This window comes from Anguilla rostrata, chromosome 8, assembly GCF_018555375.3.
Source record: "Anguilla rostrata isolate EN2019 chromosome 8, ASM1855537v3, whole genome shotgun sequence".
In the NCBI taxonomy this organism is placed as follows: Eukaryota; Metazoa; Chordata; class Actinopteri; order Anguilliformes; family Anguillidae; genus Anguilla; species Anguilla rostrata.
In genome coordinates, this window is record NC_057940.1 from 13623154 (window position 1) to 13641927 (window position 18774).

The 18774-nt window shown below is 43.4% G+C and overlaps 1 protein-coding gene across 1 annotated transcript in view; it reads left to right on the top strand.

The window, feature by feature from the left end:
• LOC135260864 (cadherin-10-like) overlaps window positions 1-18774 on the top strand; it is a 38559-nt gene that overhangs the window by 10508 nt on the left and 9277 nt on the right. Inside the window, exons 2-7 of the mRNA XM_064346514.1 lie at window positions 7455-7813; window positions 13593-13887; window positions 14425-14544; window positions 15419-15586; window positions 17165-17352; window positions 18468-18721. Of these exons, the coding sequence (XP_064202584.1) occupies window positions 7595-7813; window positions 13593-13887; window positions 14425-14544; window positions 15419-15586; window positions 17165-17352; window positions 18468-18721 (1244 nt within the window). The 5' untranslated portion in view covers window positions 7455-7594. The remainder of the gene's footprint in view (window positions 1-7454; window positions 7814-13592; window positions 13888-14424; window positions 14545-15418; window positions 15587-17164; window positions 17353-18467; window positions 18722-18774) is intronic.

Here is an 18774-nt window from a genome sequence, read left to right on the forward strand (position 1 = left end):
GAACAGCCTTGCCGATCTTGCTTGGACAGTACTAGGGTTTTCATTAAATGTAATGTCCAGGTTACTAATATTTTTACACTCTTCTTATTACTATTTTGATTCAATTCATTAGATTTAAAAAATCAGAATACAAAATGCCCCCTTTATTTACTCCCCACAGTTCTCCCCATGTTAACGAGATGAATTGAATTACAAATTAGAGAAGGTATTATTATTATTTTTAAAGTCAGCTGGACATACACTAGGCCTGTTCCCACTTTGTATGGGGGACCGAAGAGGGATGAACAAGCGTAATTCTCATTATACCGTGTACATTAGGTCCCCATGGTGCAGCTCTACGGTAATTAATGTGGCACAAAAGATTGTAATTGCGTAGTTGCACACGCTTCCTAATTAGCCACTACCCTAGCCACAAATCCACAGGCCTTATTCAGTTTTATACTTCACCCTAAACCCAAGTGTACCCTTTATACAAGCACACACTTGCTTCCACCAGCAGTTAGCCGGTTACCATGTGCCGACTGTTTTCAGTGTGCAGTGTTCCTAACAAACAGACGGAGGAATGTGCAGCACAATTTCCAAATCACATTACTGTATACCCCTGTTATGTAATGGTGGTGGGGGGGGGGCTCCATCTGTCTCTAAATGATGCGCCTTTAACTGTCATTAACTACGGCTGAGCTAATGTGGGCTTTACATATGGGGGGTGGTGGGGGGGTGTAGATAGATAGCAAGAGGAGAGTGGGGGGGGGGCGGGGGAGACAGGGACAGAGTGAGAAAGAACAAATGTTTGAATGCATTATCTCCGTGCTAAGATTACCATGCATGTGTGTGTGGCCAGGAGGGGATTATAGACCTGGGGGAGGGGCGCTGGGTATGGGGGTGCAGGCTATGGCTGTAGGCCAGGGATGGTGGAAGTTAAAGAGACCTATTGGTCTAATAAATTCAGTCCTATTGCAGAATATGCCACAGCCTGCTTGATGGAATTATCCCATATGAAGAGAAATTGGTTGTCCTTTTTTTTCTGTGTATTCTCAATCTTCAAAAGTTAGTTTGTGAAACAGATTTTATCCAGCATTATGTTATAGGCCATGTGCTGAGTTGGCTACGCAAGATAATTGTTTCTAGGAAGTAACCAACCATTGGTTTATTCCTTGAAGCTGGTACAGCAAGAATCACCAAATAGCCTTAGCATGGTACTGTAAGGTTATGAGCCTGACAAGTGTGTCAAACCATTAACATAATACTGCAATGCTTCCACACTTACAATACTTCTTAAGTTTTCTCCTTGACTCTAAGGTGCAATCTAAACTGCCTATACCATTCTGTTTCCTCACAATATTTCACATGCGTGCATGCATGATGTAGGGACATCACGGACATGAGAAAGGGTGGCAGCTCTAATTCCAGTGCTGATGAGTTTATGAACCCTTGAGCGAGGCATTTAGCCTGAATTGTCGCAGTAAATACCTAGTTGTCAGAATACATCATTTTGCAAACTTACAAGCAAAGTTCTTTGGGCAAAGGCATCTGTTAAAGCAAATCAATACAGATCTGTGAGAAGGAGAGGGAAGGCATTAGTCACTGAAGACAACCCAGGCCATTCGTCGTTAGCTGTGCTGAACCCCGTCTTCGCAGTTATTCGGCACATTAATATTAATGCATCATGGGAGAAAAATGACATCACTGTTGCACAGCCTTTACACATTTATCATAGCCAGAGAGCAATATCTATGGTGATGGTAGAAAGTCAGGCAAAATGCAGTACATCTGGATAAATCCTTCTCTCAGGTAAATTATGTGAATTTGAAGGTGGCAGCATAGGCAAACTAATATCCACATTTGTGGTCAGACTGGCTGTTGTAACAATATGTGATAATAAAGGGCTTTAATCTATTATTGAACAATATTTTTGTGCATCTGCTCTGTGCATGTTTCCTAACAGGGTGAGCTGCTGAACGTTTTTTTACGATTGGGGTGGGGGGGGGGGGGTCTCAAAATGAGCAGGCTGATATGCACTTTATGATGAAAGGTGCAAAACGACATACTTAGAGAGAATTGGTAGGTAAGGATGCACACAGGCTGGCCTAAATTGTCCTATTAGGGGGCACTGCAGTCATGGCTACCGATATTATTTCACATTGAACAGGAAAAGCTTCAGGATAACTGTTTTGTTTTGCATGTTACTCTTTGCACTTACTCTTTCCCCTTGCCGTACCTATGGAGTTATTCTTTGAACCAGTCTTGCCCTAGGCTTGCTCTTGTTGGGGTTTAGGCGAAGGTCCATTGTCAAGCTTATTGTGAAAATATATTTATAAAATGTATGTGCAAAACAAATAAATTTGGTTTGAGTTGATTTGGTCGCTCACCTGAATCTCAACCTCATTACATGTAAATGGTCACCCATTACTCATCTCTTATTTCGTTTGGGTTAAGCAAGAAACAATAGTGGAACGCACGTAAAAGTATTATTCTCGTGACATTATTTCAGTACCATTAGAGTTATTACAAAGTGATTTTATTATTTATTTATTTGATTAGTAGACCTTATCATGAAATTATCATGAAAAGTAATTATCATTAAACTAGCTGAATTGGTCTTTTAATTTAATGGAATTATTTCGTCCATAATCAGCTCAATTTAACAACTTTTGATGAGATTATGCATACGCGATAATTAGACTTCAAATTCAGAGGAGAAACATAATTATTAAACTCAAACACAGGTGACAAAGTTCTGCATAATCAAGTCTAAAATACACTTGTTGCTAGGTAGAGCATAATGAATAATTACACACATGAATTTGGTAATGTGTGATTAATATTGTATTCTTTACAGTGATAGCCAACTGGTTCATGCCATAGCATCATGGCAGGAAGACATACTGACTATACTACAAAAGTTAAGAGTCACAGAAAGATGGAGCTTATTTTTGGTGGTGACTGACTTTGCTTAGCTTTTTTTCTTCATATTCACTTCCCATGAATTAGATTCCGCTTTGATCTGAAAGTCTGAACTCTGAAGTTTATCCTTTAGAATGTTCATTCGCTTGTGTACATGTGTTCCGAGGTGGTTGATTTATTGGTGGTATTTAACACACTAGTACATGGAAGCATATCCAAATCCATTTTTTTTTTTTTTTTGCAATAAAATGGATATAAAATGTAAAAGAAACTGCAAACACTCGTGAGTCCCTGCAGCACCAGGCCATTTGGGAAGTCCAGACCATTGCCTTAGAAATTATTGGATATTGGATTTAGATCAGTGGGTAGTGCCATGTGTTAAAACCTTTGGGAACTCAGTCTAGGAAGTATCTTATCCATCAGGTCTGTACCCTCCACCACACTCCAAGTGCTACAGACCAGATCCAAGTTCTTAATCCCTAACATGTTCTACCCTAATGCCCTAATGCCAAATTTATGGGCACCTTTTCATCCTAAAGTACCAGCTGGGCATCACTTTACGGTCTTGATTTAAAGGCGAAAAGGAAAAAAAATAAAATGAAAAATCTGTGATTTTAGGCATGTTTTAATATTAAATGCTCCAACAAAATACCTTGTTGTTCCCGGAAAATCTAGGGCTCATCTGGCATTAGGAGGGGTAGCTGGACATTTTGGGGTCTTCCTGAGATTATCCCTGCTAATTATCTTAATTCCAATGAGCAGAGAGCCTGAGAGAGAGAGAGAGAGCATGCTGTTGCACTGAATTAAGTTTAAACGGCAGGGTCTTAACTTTTGTGGCCCTTTTAGCATTATATTTCTTTTGAAGAAAATATGCGAAAACAATAAAATGGTTTCTGCAGCATTTTCCTGAACATTATAATAATCATTGAATATTTTGAGCACATTATTATATTATTATCATAATCATTTTACATAAGGCTGTGCTGTGGGTGTGTTGCCACTGCACTAATACGTATTTGCATTGGAAAACAAACGCACGAGTGCATTGGCTACATTGTCACAGCACTTTTATCACCATTATGTTCATATCCTGATGTTGGCTACATTGTTACAGCAGTTCCCTAAATTTAAGCCCCTTAACTTTTATTGCCATTATGTCCAGATCTGGGGCTTGGCAGGCGTGTTGTCGAAGCTGTTGTGTTTTAAGCAGAGAGAAGGTTGCGCTGGTAGCAGGGCTTGTCTCGCTTGTCTCTGGCGGCGAGCTCTCTTGAGGTTGTTTCCCAGATTTAATTGGTCCCATCGGACCCATCTGGACTGCCGTGGAAACCTGCAGCCCGACTGAGTCGTTTTGAGGGCAGAGGCGGGTCCCCCCCCCCCCTCCCCCGAACACCCCTCCCCCCTCCCCCGGCAAGGTGTCTAAGGTCCTCTTTCTCCTCACCAATCATGACAATCTCTCTGCCACTGTCCTTCAGGGCAATCAGGGATTTATTAGCCTCTTGCCTGCTGTGCTGTGTTTAGTCGTGCTGTCCTGGGTAGACGTCAGCTAGCCAGCACTGACCTTTCAGACTGAAAGCATTGTTCAGCCTCTAATTTTTAATTCATTTAATCTCTCCTTCCATTCCCATTTCTTCAGCTGCAAATATCATAAGGAGCATAATTAATCAATTTCTTAATGCGATCTACTGTGTGGCTGCGTCAGTTTCCAGAATAATAAAAATCTGCATAAAAATGCATAATTTAAAAAGGTGCGTTCAGATCCCGCAGACACTGTAAGTCCTTCTTTGTATCTTCGGCTCAGCAGCATTGCCGTTTCCCATGTCCAGGAATGTCTGCATTCCTGTACTGTGGCCTAAGATTGAAGGGTTTTTTTTTTCTACTTAATACTCATTTTCTACTTTGATACAGCAGTGTAAGTACAAGCACACGCAGGCCCACTCATCACTGTTTGAGCTTTGAACTATCTTCACGATAAGAAAACAGCAACCACCGGGACAAATACAAATGAATACAAATGCATTTAAAATGGTGCGAGGATCTTCATTTCAAAGTCTGGTCTAGACCAGGGTTCTTAACCCTGATGCAGGAGCACTACTGCTTTTTGTTTTCACCTGAAATCAGCAACCAATTCTGACCCAGTAAAGCGAGGTGAGGTGAGTTAACCATGTGGTAAATTGCTTTAACTGATACATTAAGTGCGGAGTAACAACGAAAACCAGCAGACCCTGCAGACTGCCCGGAGCAGGGTCCAGAACCCCAGATGTAGACTGACAGTCCCAATCCCAGCCCCTCCCCCGAAACCTCGCCAAAACGACTCCCATTGCAGTTGAATGTTCAAGCAGGGAACTGGCCGCACCGATGCTCTTGAGCACGACAGGGAACCATATGCGAACACACCCACGGCCAGAGAGAGGCGAATCGCTGCTGGCGTTTCAGATGGGGAGCCATACGGAAGACGCTGGAAAACGGCGTTTGAGACGTTTACTGCAGCCGTTATTTTTTATTTTCTTTTAATTCAATCCGTATTGATCAGCGCGTCTGAAAGCATACGCCGTCGCGTCTGCGTCCCTCTCTCTCTCTCTCTCTGCTCTAATGTACTTTACTTCTATCTCCGACGATAACCGCAATCAAGATGTCTCGGTGGTAATTATTGTTTTGAAAGTCTGTTCTGCAGAAGACCTTAAAAACAAACTCGCAGATGCCCAGCTAATTAAATAAAAATGTCATTGGCCACCAGACATATTAGTTCTGGTTATGATCCCACTGCAAAATGAAAGAGAAGTCTGCAATGCGAGTATGACCTTCAATGAGACGTCTCGAGCACCTGTAATGGCTGGACAGTTTTAGCAATATCTATGATTGAAAACATAAGTAATTGCGTAGACTGAATTGAGTGAAGTTCTCTAAATGTTCAAGTCCTTTTACAAAACAAATCCATATTATGTGGGAACTCAGTGAGAGCACTACGTATACAGTATGTGTTTTTTGAGTTCTGTCAGTTCTGAATTTGAAAGCAGGGCTCTACGCTAACATTTCTTTTTCTTCCAAGGAGCACATTAATGTAATCTATGTAGGGCTTCTAAATTATTTTACCAGTTAGCACACATCAAATTTCAGGGGCAAATCCTTCTAAAATGGGAGCACTGTAGAGCCCTGAGCAGAAATAATAAATAATAATCCTGGGCGATATAGCTCAGGAGGTAAGACCGATTGTCTGGCAGTCGGAGGGTTGCCGGTTCAAACCCCACCCTGGGCATGTCGAAGTGTCCTTGAGCAAGACACCTAACCCCTAACCTCTAACTGCTCAGGCGAATGAGAGGCATCAATTGTAAAGCGCTTTGGATAAAAGCGCTATATAAATGCAGTCCATTACCATTTAAAAAAGTAAGCAAGTGCATTATTTATTATGACGTCCACCATACAAAAAAATTAGGTGTACATGTATGAAAATGCATAATAGTTTGGTGCAGTTGATTCATCGAAGTGAACAGGAATAGCAGAGCACAGCAAATTGATTAGAAGCGATGCAGTGCAACACAGATCCGCAATGCATCGATTCCGTAAAACCCCTGAACCAGAACCCCTGAACTACACTCTCAGGCCTGGCCAGTCCTTATACTTTGCACCGTCTCCACTTCCTTACTCTAGGAGGTTCCAAATGGTGACAGGAATGCTCAAGTATCTTGTGAATATGCACGAATGGTTCATCCACGTTAATGTTCCTATTGGAACAGGGGGCACCGCCCAACGTTAAGAATTTGGAGCCGACCATCTGGATAGTGTACAGGATCTGTGGTCACAACCCACAAGACCCCACTGAGTGGGGTTACCCAGGTCACAGACGCGAAGCAAAGTGACTTCTGGGACATGGCAGAGGAGGTTAAAGATTGGCAAACCATCTCTGGCTAGACTCCCCCACCCCCCAACCTTCTTATTGTGGGTCATTAGTTTCCATGGTGATGCAAAAATAAATCCATACAAAGGAGGCTGGCCACTGAGTTGAAAAACAAGAGGGATTAGAAACTGCCCCTCCTCCTCCCTGCTCCCCCCACTCTCACCCACCCCTGCCGCTCACTGGCCCCCGTGTGGTATTTTCAACCTCAATGACTTCCACTGCAAATCAATATGACCCCAAGCCGAACTAATTCATTGTTACCAAATCGTATTAGGCTTGTTCAGTCATTCAGCAGGATGTGAAGGAATTTAAATAAATACACAAATAAGCTTGCATTTAAATGAAGCAAGTATTTTGGGGTTCACATCTGTTTAACAGTCTAGCCGTGAGTTTTTCATCTTTACCAATTCCACCTGCCGCAAATATCATCGTTAATTCTTTTCAGTGGCTTTTATTAGTCTCCCTGTACAATTATTTTCCTGTTTGTTTGTTATAAACATGGTTTGACAATGAGCATGTGCAGTGTGCTTGGCATACCAGCAGGTAAAATTTTATTGAATTGGGACTATGTGCTAAACTCTTAATTTGAGGGAACACACTGGGGAGATGCATTGTGGAGAGCATTGACTGAGCTAACCAAGTCTGTGTCCTCTTACAGGTGATTTTGGACCCGAACTGTGACCGACAGCTGAGACAGGACACGTGTGGAAAACTATGAGCCTGGACCCCTCTTCCCTGACTGAAGGATAGGGGTGCGGATAAGGGTTGTTTTGGGGGGGTCGCTGTAAGCCGGATACAATGAGAACTTACATACTGCTGGTGCTTTGGGCATCCCTGTCCCAGCATGGGGACGCCTTGACCCTTTACAAAAGGACTACAGAGGCCACGGCGCGGCGGGCTGCGGGGGCGAGACGGGACTCCGCGGTGGTGCTGAGGCGATCCAAGCGAGGGTGGATGTGGAACCACTTCTTTCTGCAGGAGGAGTACAGGGGAACGGACAACCAGTACGTCGGCAAGGTGCTGCAAGCGTCCCGCTCCCCATACCCCGTGTCATCACTTTTCCAGTTTCAATTATCTCTGCATCAGTAAATTCTGTGCAGTTTGGGGAGATGTTATTGCGAAAATGAAAAAGTCCTAATAACAACAAGCTTTCACCCCTCTTCTATTATCCCCTCTGTCTCACAAATCAATATCAATATGTTTTATGCTTTACTGGTTTGCCGTATATTTTATTAATATTGCCATTGCCAAAGTGAAGTGAACAATACAAAAAGTAAAACAAATACTGAAGCCAATGAGTGTGAGATAATATCAATAGATATCAATGTAGTATACTGTACTCTGACAGTCTCTATATGTATATGCCTGCATATACACACACATGCATGAATATGCATGTGTGTGTGTGTGAGCGTCTGTGCATCCATGCCAAATGGGTTGCTGGACAAGAAATAGTATCTGTTGAATTGCAGATTGGAATCGATATCTGTTTTCCACAGACACAAATACCCCTGCCGACACCATTCCGCCTCTCTGCCTGAGAGTGGTACACCATATGCAGGAAAAAAATGGTTGTATTTACTTAATTTGCAAACAGATGGTGGGAATTATGAACATATTAGGTACGAAGGGCAGCATGACTTGACTGACTCACAGTAATTATTGCATAAGCACATAAAAAAGGTTTTCACAATTAGAATTACTTCCACCAAACACAAGTATGCTAATTAAAAACCATACTTGTTACTCTCAATATTGTGACTTTTCCTTGTGAAGGAAGAAAAAATAATAATTTTTTTTTAATTATTTTTGCTGGGGTGGGAAGAGGCAAAAATTGTATATCTGTAACTGCTGTTTGAGTTCTTAAAAACTTTTGATTTGTTGGCTACATTATATTAAGAATATATATGATATTTTAGATAGACCTCCTTACAGACATTTCTGACTAAGTGACAGCTATACAGAATACAGGGCTTCATGGTCTAAAGCAAGAACCAAGTAAGGCTCTTGCGTAAAGGAAGATTCATTTTTCAGCAATACATTTTCGAGGTCATAAAGTTTGACAATATTTGACAATAGTCACACTTGTGGTTACAAATTGCACTGTGCAAACATAAAAAATATTCGTCTTGCACAAGTTGTTCGTTCAGTTGAATTTTATCATTATTAAATTTGTAGAACTCAAAGTTCTCAGCATGATTTCTCTTCTAAAATGGACAATTGCCTGCATTACAGAAGAATTTCAAGTCGTCAGTATCATTCCATAGCATGCCCCATGAACAGTGATACTTTAGAACTCTAATTCTCGCCTGACACTGCGAGAAATGTGTTAGCTGTCTAGATTCAAGTGTTTAGCCAGTCTAGTTGATGTTATCCATTTTATAGTATCAAATTGATTTTTTTTTTTTAATGGTCATTTTAGCAGAACCGCTTTTTGAAGTTAATGATTGTTTTGTTTGGCAGAGAACATTCTGTCCTTAGAGAGGCATGACAAGGTATATCCATACAATAAAATAGGATTTATTTCTGCAGAAAGAGTTCAGTACCTACACACAACAAGATGGATAAGCCCAAACTGAAGAAAGCAGGGACGGTCCCTGCTTTTATAAGCAAAAAGTGTTTTAAACCAGTGTTTCTCAACCCTGGTCCTGGGGACCCACTGCCCTGCATGTTTTAGGATGTCTCCTTGCTCCAGCACACCTGATTCAAATGAATGGGTTGTTATGAGGCTTCTGCAGAGCTTGATGACGACCCATTCATTTGAATCAGGTGTTTTGGAGCAGGGAAACATCTAAAACATGCAGGGCAGTGGGTCCCCAGGACCAGGGTTGAGAAACACTGTTTTAAACAACAGCATACATAATTCCACGTCTGAGTAGTCAGATGGTAGAAGGTCCAGGGATCAGAAAGTCCTGCCATGTGTTCGTCCACCCATGGGCCACTAATTAGTTCTACCTCCTGGATGAAGAATTGTACTAATTAGCAAATTGAGGTGATTGGAAGAAAATACTGGGGAGGTCTTTTACTTTCTGAACCTGGATTGTCCACCTCTGTTAAAACGCACCCCAGGTTGAAAGTATTATCTAAATATTAGCCTAGAACATTATTTCAAGAAAAACCTGATACTTTTGTAAAAAAAAAAAAAAAAATTTAAATGGTAGTATTGAACAAGTACCGAGGAGTAGTGGCCAGTGGAGTTTGTATATGCTTACATTTTTCGAAGAAAGCCACATATATGGCATGGTTTGTATATGCTTGGATACTGATGGCCCGGACATAGCTAGATGCAATGGTACAGCATAAGCTGTTGGTAAAATGTTTTAATAGAACAAATGTAATTTTTCTTTCATAATAAAGCACATCATGTAATTTCTTACGCTTAAAGCTTGTACAGCATTTTTTGTCTGTGCTGCAGAGTTTTTGACCTTACTAGCACCAGTGCTACTGGCAAGAAAAAAAAGTTAATTTACAGCCCTGGTTTTATATCATGCTGGCACATCTTTCATTCTTAGTTCTCAAGCAGCACATGGTCTTCAGTCCCAAGGACCTGTGTACTAGGCTAATGTTTATATACGAATTTCCTTTAGCACAGATTGCATAGCCATAGGAAATAGTTTCAACCAAAAAATAAGATTAAGCATAATTGTTTGGAGAATAATCTGGTAATATAGGCACGTATAACCTCTGGAGGTTGTTCATTTTGTCACATTACAACGTAGCCTGAAATCCTAAATAAAATTTGGTCGTACATTAAAAAAAGCCTACACTTCCAGCCACTAATCAACTTGCCATTTACGGATTGCTGTGCGAAAACAGAATATCACCAACAGCCCCAGGTTCTAGTTGACTTCTCCTCTCACAGATGATAAATCTGACGGTGGAGAAGACTATTCAGCTGGCAGCATTAAAAGAGGGAGGGCAGAATCTTTATTATAGGCTGCCCATAGACAATTTGTTCTGCTGCATGTACATATAAAACTCAGACACAATTTCACGACAAATCAAAAAGCACGATACTGTTCACAGCAAAAATATAAATTGCTGAATTATTGTTTTTTACTACAGCGTAGCTGGCAAGCTCTGATTTGTGAGGAAACACATTTGGATGGATGTTAAGGAAGATGAGAGAGAGAGGCTGAGAGATAGACCTGATTGGGTGAAATGTGTTATGCAACATGAAGCTATTTAAATCTGCTGTTGAAAAGTTTGAGGATTCTCTTGAATTGATTAAACAAAACAGTCCTTCGGTTTCATGTGATCCTTTTTGTATAGCTTCTGTGAGAGGGAATGTTGGGCGTGTGTGGGTTTTAGTACTACATGGCAATTTAATTTCACTAAAATGGCAATTTGTGGCAATGAATAGTCTCCTCTTCAGGCATTCTTGGCTTGGTGTTGAACCAGATTTAGTAGGTAACAGTTGTTGCAGATGAGGTTGGTGCTATAAAGGAAAGACACAGGAGCTTTTTATTATTAACTGAAGATATTTGTAGTAAAGTGCAGTTAAAGGGAAAGGGAATGTGTTAGAGAGGAAGTTCCTGTATGAATTATGATGTAAATTATTTGTGAATGTAATTATGATGTAAAATCATACTGTATGTCGTCATTGCAGATATGTAGTAGGGGCATCGTAGGGGAATTGAAATAAATATTACTGTATATGTTGTGGGTGTTGGAGCATATGTATACTAGAAGAGAAAGTATATGGGGGGGTTAAAGATGCGTGAGGGCATGGCCACCCATCCAAGCTATTGTATACTCAGTCCACAGCCTTTGTGATCTGACTAGCGTCAGCAGCCATCATATGTGCAGCTACCTTGTGGTTTACCTTGAGAGAAGACTACAGGACTATATTGTGTGTTGGTTTTTACACATCAGGCAACCCAGGTTCATCAGTTTACACATGAGTAATACAGAGGCAGCCTCATTTTTCTTGATTTGGATCTACTCCGCAATTGTTTAATTTGTAATCAAACAAATCACACGTGGTTAAAGTGCACATTCTCTGCTTTTCTCTGCTTGTACAAATTACAGCAGTTTTTAGCATTTATGAACAACCAAACACCGTTTGTGCCATACACGGCCTTCACCAAGTTTCCTCATAGCCACAGCAGACACGTCGCCATTTTTGGTGGGTTTTACACAACACGGTTCACAACCATTCAGTTTTAATGCAGCCAAAAGAGAAAACAACATAGAGAAAGGAAGAAACACATGCATAGCATTAACGAATGCAAGATGCACAAGACCAAAGGGTTTTTTTTTTTCGGTATTGCAGTCATGGAGTGTGATGCATACCCATGGGGATATCTTGCTAACAACCATATGTTAGCATGGAACATACAACCTAAAAAAGCAACTGATCATGACAGAACCAAATTCTATTAATAGTGCACTCTGAACCGAGTGACTAACTCAGCCTTGTGAAGCCCTGGGTATATTTTCATATGAGCTCTCCACATATGCCTGCTGATCAGAGCCTGAAATCAATTTGTGTAAGAATCCTGTTTATCTTCTTTTTTTTTTTACTTTTTACATGGTAATATAAGGAATAAATCATTGCAACCCATACATGCTCTGCAGATATGCAGTATGTATTCTGGGGGTGGTGATGATGTGGCCCAAGGCAAAAGCATTATGCAAAGCTTTTGTGTTTTGGGAGCGTTCATGTGGAGCTTCTTTCAGAAGCCATAGTACGTAATATTAATTATGACTGCCGAGTGTGTGCTTAATATTCAAAAGTGCTTATTTTCAGTCAGATCTCCCCCCTTTCCTGTAAACATTTTGTGTCTTGTCTGCACAGTGCAGCATTCTGGGACTTCCCGTTTAGCGGAGTCGTTCAGATTACGCGCCCCATAAACGTTGCCGCTATACTCTGTCCATGTTGCTTGTCAGATAAACCTGGAACATAAACTTGCATATGTTCATACCACTGGGAAAAAGACACATTTTTCCCCAGCGGTATTGCCTTCTTAAAACATGATAAATTAATAAAGGCTGTGTGTGGCGGTATGAATATGAATATAACATGAGGAGCAGAGGATGGATTCCTGTGTTCTCTTCCATGAAAATGGCTCCAGTGCACAATGCGCCTGTCTGCCCGTGGCCCAATCATCGCTTACCAGTCATGCGTCAGGCCTGTCACCCGGCCAGACTCGTATAAATCTGGGGGATAGCCACGCACTTAACTGAGATAAGTGTGCACAGACTGCCCTTGATTACAGCCCGGGGCATTGATTGTTACCTGCTTGTAGTTTTTTTTTTTTTAAATGAGACAGACCTACAGAGTACTGTTTGAGCACAGGAATCGCCCGCTGCTTTTCATTGCCTGTCCTTTTCGCATACGTTAGCTCGTTGTGACCAAGTGAGAATAAAACTTGGAGGGTGAGTTGGGGGGAGGGGGGTGGTAAGGGAGTCAGCACTTTCTGGATAAAAGCGTGTGTATCCAAGTAGCGTGGTGTGACTTAATGTGTCTGACTGGCCCATAGGACACAGTCACAAGGCAAACTGTCAGGCCTGCAGAACAGTTTCAGCACTTAGTCTCATAAAAAAGTCAACGCCTTTTCTACGAAAGCTGTTTTAAAGCTGTTTTTGTCACAAAACTAATTGCTATTTTAATGATAGGTGAGTCTGTCGAGCCATATGGATCATCAAAAAATTATGACACACATGAGTTTTAGTTCACAGCTTTATGAGGCATTTTGTAGCGACAGCCACACTGGTCTGAGACATCCACAATACTTCAGCCCCCTAGCACTGTCATCCGGTCCTGACACGGCCTCTTTCTGGTCCTCCACAGCTCCACTCCGACATGGACAAAGGGGACGGGAGCGTCAAGTACGTCCTCACCGGAGAGGGTGCAGGGTCCCTGTTTGTGATCGACGAAAAGTCGGGCGACCTTCATGCCACCAAGGGGCTGGACAGGGAGGAGAAGGCCAACTACACCCTCCGCGCTCAGGCGGTCAACAGATACACGGGCCGTCCGCTGGAGCCCTGGACCGACTTCATCATCAAAATCCACGACATCAACGACAACGAGCCAAAGTTCTCCAAGGAGGTTTACACCGCCAGCGTCCCCGAAATGTCCGAAGTTGGTACGTTTGGAATTTTCACTCAAACTAGTTAGTGAACTAAGTTTACTCGTTCTTATGAGATTGCACTAGGCTGGTATAAATAGGCTGTTGGAACCTCTCAATTCTCATTGATACAAAAACAGGTTTGGTATTGAAAAAATAATCACCTGATGTTTTACCATCAGTAAAGACATTTTTTTAAAGTCCAAAGTACTTTCAAAAAGAACTTAGTAGGCCTATCTCTTGAAATTTCTGTTATTGGTTTATCACTTGTATGTGTGAAATTGATATTTCTCACTGATGAACTGCAGACATAATTATCCACCTGACTCATCTAATAAAAGGAAAAATCTGAGAACAGAGGCGACAGAAATATTGGGCATTGGCGCTTTGAGCTGTTGATTTATGCAAATCAATTTCCTGTTATAAGTTTTATTTGATAATGTATTTAGAGTAATAATCCAGCAGCCCTCCCAAGATGCATGAAATGAATGCCACTTTACTGTTATTGCGATCTCGATTTGAGTTTATGGCCTCAATGACTTGTTCTTTTTTCAGGGAGGAGTGTCATACAAGTCACAGCCACGGATGCTGACGACGCCTTGTACGGGAACAGCGCCAGGCTGGTCTACAGCATCTTACAGGGTGACCCCTACTTCTCAGTGGAGCCAGAAACAGGCAAGTCTCCACCCCACTGCTTGGTTTTTATTATTTACATATTTTTTTTCTAAAGCACATTTTACAAGGCGGTGGGGAGACGGGATCCAGCGCTGGAGCTCTCGAGTGTTTTTCGAGTGTGCGTTTTACACAAGTGGGCCGGTGAATTTAATGGCCGAGTGCCCTGGAACATTTCCCACTCACCTTTTAGTTTAAACAAAGACAAAATGGACACGGAACATCCTTTTGGCAGATTAGCACACGGATTAAAAGCGATATGGTTTATCCCCCGGGGTGGCTTTGTACGATCAACGTCCATGTCACACAGCAGAAAGGACTCATGGGAGTCTTTCTATTTGCATTTTATTTGTTTTTGTTAAAAAAAAACTAAAAAAAACAAATAAAATATCTCAAAACCCTTGCTGCAGTTTTAGCATGGGACCAATGGGGTTTGATGAAATATATATATATATATATATATATATATATATATATATATATATATATTTAACAGTCTGTGTAACAGACGCTTGTTTTGATCGTAGTGTAGCGCTGGCTTTCTGTTTATGGAGGAGGAAGGAAGCGCTATCGCTCCTCAGAGATGCTTTAAATGCAGCCCCGCTGGTTTTAGTTCAGGCCTATCGCAGGTGCCCCTGCCGCCGCGTGCTTTTCTAATCTGGAGTCAGTTACCGCATCGGCGGGTTCACCGCCGGTCCCTGCGCTTATTATCCGGAAACATTCAAACGAAAAGAGATCAATCAGGCGCTGCCGGGCGCACGGGAGAGACGTCCGACCGAGAGGCGGAGTCCGGGAGGGCAGCGCGCCTGCGCGGCGGACCCCTGGATCACAGCCAAAAACAGCCGCCCTTCTCTCTCTCTCTGTGTCCTTCCCCCAGGGATCATCAGAACGGCCCTGGGCAAGATGAACAGGGAGACCATCGAGCGCTACCAGGTGGTGATCCAGGCCAAAGACATGGCGGGCCAGAGGGGAGGCCTGTCGGGCACCACCACGGTCAACATCACCCTGACGGACGTCAACGACTGCCCGCCTCGCTTCCCTCAGAGTGAGCAGCCCCGCGCCACGATCCGCGAGTGCTCTTTTTGTGTGTCCTGCGCTCTACACAGGCCCCGCCCTACTTATGCCCCGCCTCTATCATGCCCTGCCAATATCCTTCTCCAGCTTATCTCATTTGTGCCCTGCCCCACTCGCCGTCTGTGGAACTGAGGCTCCGCCCTACTCATGCTTCCCATTATTATTATTATTATTATTTATGTTGTAATGAATACTGGGGCATGTCATTGGACTGCAGTGGCTTTTGCAAGGGAATTAAAATCAGGCACAAACTGAATGATGGAGAAGCAAGGTCCCTCATCATTGCATCATTACCGTCTGGCAATCTCTTCTGAGTGAAAGAGTGCAGTTTTATGGCTTTCACTCTCCACTCTATTATCCTTTTCTCCTCTCTCTTTCTCTGGGTCACATCATCCCCCATTTTCTCTCTCTCTCTCTTTTTTTCTTTTCCAACTTTCTCTATATCTCAGTTTTAATTAAGACCCAATGGTGTGGCATAAGGCAGCGTTGTGAAAGCAGACGTGGAGGAAAGAGAGAGAGAGACTGAGTCAGAGCTCATGAGGCTCCTCACAGTGTGAAGCTGATCTGTCTCTTCCTCTGTGGTGTTTTTCGCACTTCTCTGCTGGGAGCTGCAAATCAGCCTCGGGGATCCTTGCGAGAATCAGAGACGCCGACGCTGATGAGCCAGCCGTCGCGCGGCCCATCAATTAAAGAGCGCCGCGACCGCGGGGCCTGACGCTCGCGCCTTTTTCCGAGTCCGACGCGGCGAGGGGAACTTGCCGTTCCCGGTTCCGTCTCCCTCCTCGTGCCGCAGCCCGTGTCAGCGGGTACCTGGAGCCTCGGAGACACTTCCTTTGACTCCGGCACCGGCGATGACAGAGGAAGCAAGTAACAAGTGCCTGAGTAGTATTATCACTAGTTCGCCCTGCCACTTAACAGGCACGGAGCGCCGCCCGCCCAGAAGACGAGAACGGCACATCTCAACAGCGGCGATAATTAGCTGAGCCAAGCTGAGACCGAAAGCGCCTCGCTCACCGCCTGCCACTCGCTATCTTTTGTGGAGTAGCGCTCGTTGAATGCGGTCCACGCAAGTGTGTCACACCCACGCAGGCCTGAAAGTCAGCAAGGCTTCATGTCCGGTGATTGGCAGCAGTGTAGGCAGCAGCATTGGGGTGGGCATGTTAGTGTAGTGTAATGGTTAGCAACCTGCTATTGCCTCTCTGAGGCTGCGGGCTTAGCTTCCCGGTACGACGTTGCCGGACGCTGCTGTGTACCCTTGGGCCTGGTACTCGGTTAAATTGACTTTTTTCGTGAAATGTACATACGCAGCAAATATGCAAGTCACTCTGTTGTCATGGAAACCGAATATATTGTCTCCAGTTAGTCTTCAGGATAGTGTTGTTTGCACATGCCAAGTTAACATAATTTTTGTTGATGAAGCAATTACATGCTCATACCTGCACCCTGTGTTTCTACCTCCCAGTCCACGCCGAACCGTTCCTGTTAAAAATTTGTGTTAATGTGTGTGTGTGTGCGTACGTGTGTTTTGTGTGTGTGTGTGTTGTTCCAGGCACATATCACTTCCGAGTTCCAGAGTCCATAGAGGTGGGGTCTCCTGTGGGCAGAATAAAGGCTGAAGATGATGACATCGGCAAGAACGCTGAGATGCATTACAGCATCATTGGTGACGAGGGCCAGGGTACCTTCAACATTTTGACGGACAAGAGAACACAGGAAGGACTCATTATTGTCAATAAGGTAATCCCAAATTCCTCTTACATTTTGGGAACGTCATGCCGAAGGCCATGGCTAACTGACTCGTTACCCAGCGGGTAACCTAAGGCAAGGCTCCAAGTTCGAGGAAATATGCAGGTCCACGTATCCTGAATTTTCAAGTTTTGAATTTTCCAGTGTTTGAAACTGCCACTGCTGGGTGCAAGTTAGTCTGTAATGTTAGAACAGCAGACAAAGATATAATTGCCATTTCAGTTGCAAATTGGCCTCCAAGTCCCCTGCTTTCTCATCTCTGTGGTTTCTGTTTCTTGCTATGATCAAAATACACGTGGGATCAGAGCTGTGTTCTTTCACTCACTCTCATTCTAATTTCCTATTCTTCATAAAAGTCTGCCATTTCTCACAAAGCAGAGAAACAATATTCATCCGTCCTCGCCTTTGGTTCCACTGTGTTTCCACTAGGAGTTTTATAGCCCTGCATTTTAAATGTAACCAAAGGCTTGCTATCCGCCCAACATTCACGCTTCCAAAAATCGTGGTTCAATCTCGTAACTTCAAACCCAAAATGACCTGAGGTTATCTTCTATAGTGCTACACTGCAGTAGAAAGGAACAAAGATATAACCTGAGCGTTGCAGAGAGACCATAGAATTGTGTGAAGTTATAGTGCGTGTCACTTTATGCAAGGACGAGGATATGCCAGAATCTTTAATATAGTGAGTTTCAAGCTCAAATCCTGGAGGACTGCAGTGTCTGCAGGTTTTTGTGGTTTCCTTTCAGTCAGCAGCCAATTAAGGTCTTGAGGGCAAGTTGTGTTGGTACTATAGCCTATCAACGACTTAAAGGAATCATTGGTGCTGAAACACACCAAATACCAGCAGGTACTGGATTCTGACACCTGTGTCTTAATAAAAGTGCTACTGTATACACAGGCCATAGAACAGTAAGCAAAGGGTAAATATGATCTAAATCTCTGGAGTAGCTATAGTCACAGGTGGGATAAAGTGTTACCACGCGTGATCGCATGTGATGCCCAACAACATGTGACAGCTGGTGTCCTCACGTGATCACGGGTGACTGCCTGTGACCATCTGCGACAGTGCGGGACCCTGTTGTGACTCTGTATGTCTGGACCCGCAGCCTCTGGACTTTGAGAGGAAGAGGAGCTACACGCTGCAGGTGCAGGCGGAGAACACCCACGTGGACCCGCGCTTCCTCTCAATGACATCGTTCCGGGACACCACCACGGTCCGCATCGCCGTGGAGGACGTGGACGAGCCGCCCGTCTTCGAGAGGCCCAGCTACGTCATGGAGGTGAAGGAGGACGCCGCGGTCAGGACGCCCGTGGGCTCAGTCAGCGCAGTGGACCCTGACATCCAACACAGCCCCGTCAGGTAGGCCTGCGCTGTACTTCCTCTCTCCAGTTTCCTGTACTGATGTCACTTCC